Genomic DNA, 11255 nt, shown 5'->3' with positions numbered 1-11255 from the left:
GCTCACTGTCACATAACTATTTCATCTTCTGCAAAGTAAATATTTTCTCCATTTTTACAGATGAAGAGACTGATGCACAGCGTAAGTGATTTCCCGAAGGTACGAGTCAGAATTCCACCTCTGGCTCCTTGCCTTCACAATATCCCTTTTACTCGAGAAGGAACTAGTTTAGCAGGTACAAAACCTCTTTCCAGAAAAAATGAAAGGATGTAATGTAATTTTAGATCTAGGACCAAGAGCTTCCATTCAAAGGTGCAGCTAGGGGACATCATAAAGAAAACTCTATCACGCAAACAGTACTGCTGTGTAGAGGAGGGGCCAGAGCCGTAGAGCTAGCCTGCAGCTACAGCAGCCAGATCGCACGGAAAAAGGAAGGGGAGAAAAAGGATAGGGCACGATCCTGGGCACTGACTCTGACAAGGAGGGCAGAGGGCCAGCCAGATAGGCAGCCAGACAGACAGAAGGGAACGGGATGTTTAGAGAAAGAAGAGAGAAGGAAAAATAAGAGGTGTGTGTCTAGTTTTGTGATGAAAGATGAAGTTTAAGAAGCAAGAATATTTTTCCAAATAAAATGACAGCAAAGTAATTAAAGGAGCAGGCAGGGAGAACATATTTTTTTCAACTTTGTATACCAGAAAGGTGGCTTTCGAGCCCAGTGTCAAATTGTATCTTTTTAGGAGCAATATAGCCCTCTTCTTGCTGTTGTGTTCAATAATTACTACTACGTGGCTGAAGATTAAGAACATGAACTGTCCCAACACACAATATGAAATGAAACATTAAAAACAAACCTATCTGCTTATATTATTTTTACTAAATTCATTTTCTTCACTCAACATTAAACTCTGGGTCTATACACAAGGCCAAGAGATTTGACCTAAAAATCTGGAAAGCCCAATTCTATTTTTCAGCATGCACACATCTTTATATTGGATCACTTACCATATATCCCCAGTCTCCATTATCCATCTGTTCTGTTGTTTGATCTATGGCAGTCTGAGTTTAATTGAAGGCTGCTAGGAGGACACACAATTCACCTCCTATTTCCCCCTGCAGGTTGGGAAAAAAGCAAAAAGTGTGGCAGACTGTAAGTACTTACAAGAACAGAGCAGAATATTTCTAATCAAAGACAGACTTGTGCCATAAACCGGTCTCTTGCATTCAACTACAAAGCCACGCCGGTACAGGTACCTAACAAAGGAGAACTTCCCTATCTGAACCTTCCAGCATATCCTTCACTGTTACTCAACAGACTGCTGTCTCTAGAAGCAACTGGTAATCACTTTGTAGGCTGTCCTAAGCAGTCCTGTTTTGTTAAACAATAAGTCTGTCTTTGAAGATGATTGAAACGGAGAAGATGACCACATATTTGACTTGGGCAAAAGAGACATGGTTTAATAAGTAGTCCCAGTTACATAAATCAGAAACTTATTTACCCACCTATTTGGCTGAAAGTCCATCTCAATAGGTGGGTAAATAAAATTTCTGATTTATGTAACTGGGACTACTTGTTAAACCATGTCTCTTTTGCCCAAGTGAAATATGTGGTCATCTTCTATATCTATAGGTACATACACACACAGATATATAATTATAATTTCAATGGTATTAATCAGCCATTCTGCATAAAATTGTACAGAAACACAAACCCACGAGGCGTCACTGTGTTTAAAAAACAGTGAGAATCTCACTGGAGTTAATGCTTCATTAGAGGGGACTGCAACTTGGCTGCAAGAGTGTGAACCACAAAGTGTGAAATCAGAGCCCAAGCTGATTTCGCAGCTGCCATAGAAACTTGCAAAGCACTTTACTTTTCAATGCATTTTTATAAATGAATCAGAATACATTTTCAACAATACTCCAACAAGAATGGTTTGAAAACAAGTTTTAACAATAACTTTCTAAGAGATATCCTCAACAGCGTTCACTCACACAGCCAGGGAAATGACTGCCTCCACTCCAGGAATGATGGGTGAAAGCCTAGTGCCTTGAATTTGCATGAGATCCCTTCTGGCCTTAAAAAAAAAAAAAAAACAAAAAAAAAAACTAATCTATAAGCAGTTTGGTACAAAAATAATCCTACTTATGAGAGCTTTTTAAAAACAAATACATACAGACATGTTTTACAAGCCCCGTTGTTAGCAAATAAGATCTGCTGCAGTATTCAGTCTCCTTACTGCACTCCAATTGACGATCACCCAGCAAATGAAATCACAAAGCTCTGGCTGAGACAAAACCCTACATTCTTCTGTACCTCTTCCAACTCAGACCCAAAAAGAATCTGCTCTTCTCTTTACTCCCTAGCAAACAGGGGGTCCATATCACCCACTTCAGAAGAATGTGGAATCGTTCAATGCTTTCTGCTCAAAATAGGCCCAACAGCAGAGCACAATGGCTCTCTCTCAAAAGGTCAGCCAGGCACGTGGAGAACTGTGATATAGCCACAGAACACACTGCATCTCAGAATGAAAGAGCTTCAGTGTCCAATTCAGCACTGTGACGGTGCGGATTGGCGCCACACTGGTACAGCGGTGGTTAATCCTTCCCTCCTAGCGGAGGAAGCCATGCCCAGGCATGCTCCACCTGGAAGTCAGGTATAAAAGCCTGCAGAGCTGCTCAGTCATGGTGGATCACCAGAGGGGAAGGAGGCTTGTTGCTCTCTCCAGCAGAAAAGAGGCTTGCACCCTGAGACGCAAAGGCCAGACACCCAGAATCTGAGAATATGGTAGGAAGTGACCCAGAGAGTTCTTAAAGGGGAACGGTGCTGAGACCGTTCAGGCCGGCGTGTTTTGGGAGGATCCCCACCGGACCACTGGTGAGGAGAACTCACCCCTTGCAGGGCCCTGGGTTGGGACCCAGTGGAATGGGTGGGCCTGGGTCCCCCTACCTGGGCCACCCTCCTTTGAGAGGAGCTGGCCCCACACAGTGAGTTATATGGACTCTGGCCACTAGGTAGCATTACCCCACTAGGGGAGAGGAATTAGGTTGACTCTGGCCACTGGGCCGCACTACCCCGGGGGTGCATTGTATGGACTCCAGCTGCTAGGCTGCACTACCCTAATCAGCAAGGGGAAGTAGATGGACCCAGGCCTTTGGGCCACCCTGTGCAAACTACAGAAGGGCTTGGAACACGGACTTGGGCGTAGAGAGACTGCTCCCTCCCTCCCTCCCCCCGACCAAAGTGGCTGACAAGATGCTAGCACTGCCATAGGCATCTCGTGCGCATTATGAAACGCAACCCGGTTAAACAGGACGAATCACCTCGGCGCCCCGCAGTGACACAGTGCAGGGGCGAGCACCGCAGGGCAGCGCAGTAGCAAACGAATGCTGATCTAAAAGGTGGGAACAACCTTAGAACACCAGCTTGACTGCCACATACTAGAATGCATTTTATCCACGGTAAAGGAATTAGTGGTCCAGAAGACAAGCCTTCACAGCTTTTATTTGCTGTTAAGAACCTTCAACCTGAGCACAAAGTGCAACACACAGCTGCATTACAACAGGGAGAAAGAGCGGGGAGGGTTTCTGATCAATTCCCCATTAACAACGCTGGAGAGGAGCAGCACTCAGACTTGTGGTAACAGTGAGCATCAAGGACAGCTGGCTACTTAAACTGCACAGCAAACAATGGGAAAAGAGATCCTCCTGTCTCCAAAGTAGGTGTGAAGCAGCACGAACATTTTAAAAAGGAAGAAGACAGTACACGCTCACCGACGTAAGAGATTTTCTTTTTCAAATTTCCATTACGTAGCTGATGCCAGTCAACTGCAACCTTCCAAACCCTGGGAATTGATTAAATCAAGCAAAAGCTACCCTTTTGGGTGATCATAAAGGGAAAGAAATAGATTACATATTCCTGTCTGTACCATGGTAAAAGGCTTCACTTGATCACAGCACTGCTATGTAACACCAGGGTGAATAATGTATGAAAGCAATTAGCTCAGACAAGCCCACATGTCAAATAAATAAATAAAGGGCATCCAATAAGCTACACTGATTTTGTGTAGTATTTGAAAGTCATTAGACATACAGAAATCTGCTTAGGCAAAGATAATATTAAAGTGAGGAGCACATTAGAAATACTGGATAGCAGCACTAAAACTGCATCACCTGGTAAGTTCAAATGCCAAGTGCCTCAGAAACAATTAACTTTCCTTATCAGAATTAGCCTGGAAGTTTCTAGGTTCCTCTTTTAGGCAGCTGTGTGTATACTGATTATTTATTCTGGTCAGGTACAACTCAAGCATCATGAATATCTAGAGGCAGATTAGAATGGAGAGGGAAGCCTTTGACAGCTCTGCCTTTCAACCGATGCATTGAATTATTTTAGTTAAAGGGATTTACCTTAAAAGATTCTGTGGTTAACTTATCTACAACTAAAGAGAATGAATGCTCTCTCGGGGTTAAAATCAGCAAGCTAGCATAAGACTCCACTTAAGCCCTATTTAGCCCACAGCCATTTCCCCCACTCTTGTGCAGAATGTTGACCACATAATAAGCAATGGCAAAAAAAAAAAAAACGAATAGTGGAAAGCAAGTGACTGATGACAAGTGGCCGTTTGATGAATGATCAGTGATCCCAGTATATCAAATCTGTGTGATCCCATTTATATCAGTGCAGCTTCTGTAAATGTTGTTTAATATTTCATGACTCTAGAGATCTATTATACTACCTTACTATTAGGCATAGCGCTTATTACAGTCATTAGTCCCATTACTTCAATGGAGCTGGGGGGCAGGGAGGTAGAGACAGTGCAGGCTCAGAGTACATATTATAATCAGAGCCATCTGAGCATTCTCATGTGTATCATCCACACTGTGGATGAAGGTTCAAGCCAGATTGGAAGAGATTTGACCCAGTGGGGTTCTCAAGTTTTCTCACAGTGTGGATCCCATTTTAGAAGAGAGTGTGCCCTGTTCCAACTTCACCCCAATAATACAATGTTAGGAAAGCGTTTCCTATCTTTAGCTATCTTTCCCTGTCATTTATCAGCTAGACTAGAGGACAGCCAGCACCATGTGACCTGCCAGCTGTTTGCAGACCAACTGTCCACAGACAACTGCTTTGGAGCCTACAGCTTACTCATTTCTCTCCAATAAATCAACTAAAAGTCACTCCTAGTTCCAGTCTTTAACGGTTACTCCAGTATCAAAATATTAACCTTGGCTTTCTAGATCATTCCAGAATGTACAAACATCTTAAAGATGGTGGTTTAAAAATCAAAGGTTGCAAAGCTCGCACTCCCACTACACGCTTAACACATTTCGCTATTCAAGCTGCTCCCAGAGAGCCACTTAAGATAGGTCACTGTCTTTGGCATTCAGACATATATAGATGAAACAAATGTCCTAGCTCCAAGTATAGATAGTTACATTTGTCCTGAATTGCTCTGCGCCTCAGCTGTGCACAGAGTTTGAGAGATAATATTTTCATAGAAAATGGATGGAAGAAATTTAAGGCAGTCACTTGAGTTAAAAAAAACCAAGCTGGCACAAGAAGTAGCTACAGTTGCAAATACAATGGAAATGTAATCATAGCACAGCATTATTCTTAACTAAAATTTTGATGACTTGACTTTTTCCTTAATTCAACCCCCTTCAAGGGTTGTAACTCAGCTGCTTTGCTTTACTCCACAATGAATCATGGTTTATACATTTCCAGAACCAATTTTTTTTCTAAAATAGGTTACAGACCATCAATATTTCTCTTTCTTGCTATTTAACTTTAAACAAGAAAACAAAATTCACACACAATAGGTGGTCTTAATGTTTTCATCTCTGCATGCTTAGTTGCTTTATTACAATTTACAGCACCCTCAACTCTTGAGGGAGAGAGCTTTATCAAACATTTTTTGTCAAAAAAAAAAAAAAAAAAAACCCCAAAGGCTGCATTCAGACCTTTTCTTTTAGCTACAAAATTTTCCATTTCAAAAAGGTGTTATTAGAGGGGGTCTGGGAACCAATGGATAAACTGAACAGTAAAAAGTCACCAGGACCAGATGGGATTCTGAAGGAACTCAAATGTGACACTGCAGAAGGGCTAACTGTCCTCTCCCTAACCTCTCATTTAAATCAGCTCCTGTACCAGATGGCTGGAGGATATCGCTAATGCCGCACCAATTTTTAAAAGAGGCTCCAGAGGCGATCCTGGCAATTACAGGCCAGTCAGCCGCCCCTTGAAACCGCAGTAACGAACAGACTGATCAGACCCACGGGCGAACACGATTTGCCGGAAAGAGGCCGCCTGGAGAGGGAAACCAGGCCTCCCCCGGGAGGGCCGCCTGCGAGAAGCAGCCACGGCTTCCCCCGGGGTCCCAGGGAGACCCGGGCTGCCCAGGGCCGCAGGCGGGAGCCCCCCCCCAGGGTAAAACCGACACCCGGGCCCCGGCGCTTCTCCCGAGCTCTGCGACACAAGCCTCCCAGGGGCCGCCCAGCGCCGGGGACGGGACCCAGGCGTCCGGCCCCGGCCCCAGCGCCGGGGACGGGACCCAGGCGTCCGGCCCCACTCACCGGCTGCGCTCGCGGCTCCCGGGCTGCGGAGAGGCCGGCGACCGCCGCGGGGACAACCGAGCGCGACCCCCGCGTTCCTGCCGCGCGGCCCCGCCCCGCGCCCGGGCCCCGCCCCCGCTGCCGGAGCCCGGGAGAACTCGGCTCCGCGGGGCGGGCTCCGCAGCCACGTGCCGCTGCGCGCTCCCGCCGCCCCCGGCCGCTCGCAAGACGCGCCGGGAGCCCGCGCGGCCGAAGCTCCTGCGGCTCCCGTCGACTCCGCCTCGCAAAGAGGCTGGTCCGCGAGTCCGACTGTGCCAAGGCCGGCTCGCCCCGGGGGCTGGAGCGGGGGGTCGCGTGGGGGTGCGGAGAGCCCCGGGCCCAAAGTGCAAACGCGGCGTGTGATGGGGCCCGCCTAAGCCCGGGGGTGCAGCAGCCGCCCCCGCCCCCTGCTGCCTGCCCCTCTCCCCGGTGCAGCGGTCCCTGCACCGCCGCTGGGTTTCTGCTAAACAGCCTCTGGCAAGGAGTTCCACAGGTTGACTGTGCCTTGTGTGAGCGAAGGCTTCCTTTGGTTTGTTTTCAGCCTGCTGCCTGTTAATTTCATTGGGTGCCCCCTAGTTCCTGTGTTAGGAGAAGGAGTAAATAACACTTCCCTATTTCCTTTCTCCACACCAGTCATGATTTTATAGACCTCAATCATATCCCCCTTAGTCCTCTCTTTTTCAAGCTGAAAAGTCCCAGATTTATTATCTCTCCTCATACAGAAGCCGTTGCATACCCCTAATCAGTTTTGTTGCCGTTTACTGAACCTTTTCCAATTCCAATATATATTTTTTGAGACTGGGCGAGCACATCTGCACGCAGTATTCAAGATGTGGGCGTATCATGGATTTATATAGATACAATACAATATTTTCTGTCTTGTTATCAGAGGACTAGTCACAATGACTCTAAGATCTCTTTCTTGAGTGGTAACAGCTAATTTAGACCCCATCATTTTATATGTATAGTTGGGATTATGTTTTCCAATGTGCATTACTTTATCAACATTGAATTTCATCTGCCATTTTGTTATCCAGTTTTGAGAGATGCTTTTGTAGTTCTTCGCAGTCTGCGTGGGATTTAACTGTTTTGAGTAGTTTTGTATCATTTGCAAATTTTGCCACCTCACTGTTTACTCTCTTTTCCAGATCATTTATGAATATGTTGAACAGCAATAGTCCCAATACAGACCCCTGGGAGACACCACTATTTACCTCTCTCCGTTCTGAAAACTGACCATTTATTCCTACTCTGTGTTTCCTGTCTTTTAACTGAGTTACCAATCCATGAGAGGTACCTTCCCTCTTATCCCGTGACAGCTTACTTTGCTTAAGAGCCTTTGGCAATGGATCTTGTCAAAGGCTTTCTGAATACCTAAGTACACTATGCCACTGGATCCCCCTTGTCCACATGCTTGTTGACCCCCTCACAGAATTCTAGTAGATTGGTGAGGCAGGATTTCCCTTTACAAAAACCATGTTGACTCTTCCCCAACAAATTCTGTTCATCTGTGTGCCTGCCAGCCATTAGTTTAAAAACTGCTCTACAACACTTTCACTGTGAAGTGCCAGCAGTCTGGTTCCATGTTGGTTGAGGTGGAGCCCACCCTTCCTGTACAGGCTCCACCTAAAGAGTGGTGCCAGCAGTGATATTTCTAGTCTGACCCCTGCTTTGGATACACCGATCCAGCCCCATTTTGATGGATCTCTCCCATCTCATTAACTTCACTTTCAGATAGACACAAGGCGCTCTGGGGCCATCATGGCTACATCACAGGGAGACAGTGTCCCTGTGGAGCAGCATGGGCGCTGTGTGACAGAAGACACACCCTGGCTGTGCAGAGCCAGTCCCAGGGGCGCCACTTCAGGCTCCAGGGTGGTGTCTGGAAACCCCATTAATGTGTTGGTGCAAGTGTTGTGGTCTTGTGACTTCACTGTCTGACACCACACTCAAACACTGGGACACAGCACAGCAGCCAGAATCGTGCAAGGCAACTACCAAAGTTTCCCCAGTACCAGCTGAACCTTGGGCAGTGGGATGCAAGTGCTGCTCTCAGCTTCTGGGCTGAGACCTGTGGCCTGCAGCTCTGCTCCTTTAGGCTAATGGAACGTTCTGCTACTACAAGAATGAAGCCCATGTGCAGGACTCAGCACTTTCTCAAGAGCCAGCAGAGTGTGGAACAAGTGCCCACAGACAGTAAGGACCATCGCAAACCTCAGTCCCTTTCACTCCAAGTGCCAAGATCACCTTTTCAACCTGCAGTCCCTATCATAACCACAGAGGTGTATAACGTGGCCAGATTTGGGCAGATTTTCACAGGCACATCCCTGATGCTACTGCAACCACCCTGCTAAGTTTCCAATCCCTGTGCCGAGGCACGGGCGCATGACATCTCTGAACGAAAAACACTAACTCTAGTTTTTTTACGTGGTCAAAGATAACAACTTTTCCCCAAAAAGAACAGGAGGACTTGTGGCACCTTAGAGACTAACAAATTTATTTGAGCATAAGCTTTCGTGAGCTACAGCTCACTTCACTGGATGCATGCAGTGGGAAATACAGTGGGGAGATTTATATACACAGATTTCAGAGTAACAGCCGTGTTAGTCTGTATTCGCAAAAAGAAAAGGCGTACTTGCGGCACCTTAGAGACTAACCAATTTATTTGAGCATAAGCTTTCGTGAGCTACAGCTCACTTCATCAGATGCATACTGTGGAAAGTGTAGAAGATCTTTTTATACACACAAAGCATGAAAAAATACCTCCCCCCACCCCACTCTCCTGCTGGTAATAGCTTATCTAAAATGAGCACTCTCCTTACAATGTGTATGATAATCAAGTTGGGCCATTTCCAGCACAAATAACAATGGGAGTTACCATACATACCTTCAGATCAGCGGCACTGCTATGGGTACCCGCATGGCCCCACAGTATGCCAACATTTTTATGGCTGATTTAGAACAACGCTTCCTCAGCTCTCGTCCCCTAAAGCCCCTACTCTACTTGCGCTATATTGATGACATCTTCATCATCTGGACCCATGGAAAAGAAGCCCTTGAGGAATTCCACCATGATTTCAACAATTTCCATCCCACCATCAACCTCAGCCTGGTCCAGTCCACACAAGAGATCCACTTCCTGGACACTACAGTGCTAATAAACAATGGTCACATAAACACCACCCTATACCGGAAACCTACTGACCGCTATTCCTACCTGCATGCCTCCAGCTTTCACCCTGACCACACCACACGATCCATCGTCTACACCCAAGCTCTGCGATACAACCGCATTTGCTCCAACCCCTCAGACAGAGACAAACACCTACAAGATCTCTGTCAAGCTTTCTTACAACTAAAATACCCACCTGTGGAAGTAAAGAAACAGATTGATAGAGCCAGAAGAGTTCCCAGAAGTTACCTACTACAGGACAGGCCTAACAAAGAAAATAACAGAACGCCACTAGCCGTCACCTTCAGCCCCCAACTAAAACCCCTCCAACGCATTATTAAGGATCTACAACCTATCCTAAAGGATGACCCAACACTCTCACAAATCTTGGGAGACAGGCCAGTCCTTGCCTACAGACAGCCCCGCAACCTGAAGCAAATACTCACCAACAACCACATACCACACAACAGAACCACTAACCCAGGAACTTATCCTTGCAACAAAGCCCGTTGCCAATTGTGCCCACATATCTATTCAGGGGACACCATCACAGGGCCTAATAACATCAGCCACACTATCAGAGGCTCGTTCACCTGCACATCCACCAATGTGATTTATGCCATCATATGCCAGCAATGCCCCTCTGCCATGTACATTGGTCAAACTGGACAGTCTCTACGTAAAAGAATAAATGGACACAAATCAGATGTCAAGAATTATAACATTCATAAACCAGTCGGAGAACACTTCAATCTCTCTGGTCACGCAATCACAGACATGAAGGTCGCTATCTTAAAACAAAAAAACTTCAAATCCAGACTCCAGCGAGAAACTGCTGAATTGGAATTCATTTGCAAATTGGATACTATTAATTTAGGCTTAAATAGAGACTGGGAGTGGCTAAGTCATTATGCAAGGTAGCCTATTTCCTCTTGTTTCCCCCCCCCCCCCCCAGATGTTCTGGTTTAACTTGGATTTAAACTTGGAGAGTGGTCAGTTTGGACGAGCTATTACCAGCAGGAGAGTGAGTCTGTGTGTGTATGGGGGTGGGTTTTTGGAGGGGGGTGAGGGAGTGAGAGAACCTGGATTTGTGCAGGAAATGGCCTAACTTCATTATCATGCACATTGTGTAAAGAGTTGTCACTTTGGATGGGCTATCACCAGCAGGAGAGTGAATTTGTGTGGGGGGGTGGAGGGTGAGAAAACCTGGATTTGTGCTGGAAATGGCCTAACCTGACGATTACTTTAGATAAGCTATTACCAGCAGGACAGTGGGGTGGGAGGAGGTATTGTTTCATATTCTCTGTGTATATATAAAGTCTGCTGCAGTTTCCACGGTATGTATCTGATGAAGTGAGCTGTAGCTCACGAAAGCTCACGCTCAAATAAATTGGTTAGTCTCTAAGGTGCCACAAGTACTCCTTTTCTTTTTGCGAATACAGACTAACACGGCTGTTACTCTGAAACCATACACACTGTAACAAGAGTGATCAGGTAAGGTGAGCTATTACCAGCAGAAGAGTGGGGAGGGAGGGAACCTTTTGTAGTGATAATC

The 11255-nt window shown here is 46.1% G+C and overlaps 1 protein-coding gene across 6 annotated transcripts in view; it reads right to left on the bottom strand.

Annotated features, from left to right (window-relative positions):
• The window catches only part of KCTD6 (potassium channel tetramerization domain containing 6), a 46264-nt gene extending 39649 nt beyond the window's left edge, over positions 1–6615 (bottom strand). For 3 of the 6 annotated variants that reach the window (XM_077821974.1, XM_077821973.1, XM_077821969.1), the window contains exons 1-2: positions 6511–6615; positions 943–1050 (exon numbers count right to left, since the gene is read on the bottom strand). In XM_077821974.1, coding sequence (XP_077678100.1) covers positions 943–969 — 27 coding nt within the window. In that variant the 5' untranslated portion in view covers positions 970–1050; positions 6511–6615. Of the gene's footprint in view, positions 1–942; positions 1051–1932; positions 3052–6510 lie in introns of those variants that run through there. The other 3 variants (XM_077821971.1, XM_077821972.1, XM_077821970.1) reach the window with 3 other exon arrangements.
• Between the last annotated feature and the right edge of the window lie 4640 nt (positions 6616–11255).

Source organism: Eretmochelys imbricata, chromosome 7 (genome assembly GCF_965152235.1).
Source record: "Eretmochelys imbricata isolate rEreImb1 chromosome 7, rEreImb1.hap1, whole genome shotgun sequence".
Classification (NCBI taxonomy): domain Eukaryota; kingdom Metazoa; phylum Chordata; order Testudines; family Cheloniidae; genus Eretmochelys; species Eretmochelys imbricata.
The sequence above is the reverse complement of the archived record's forward strand: the minus strand, read 5'-3'. Positions and strand labels throughout refer to the sequence as shown.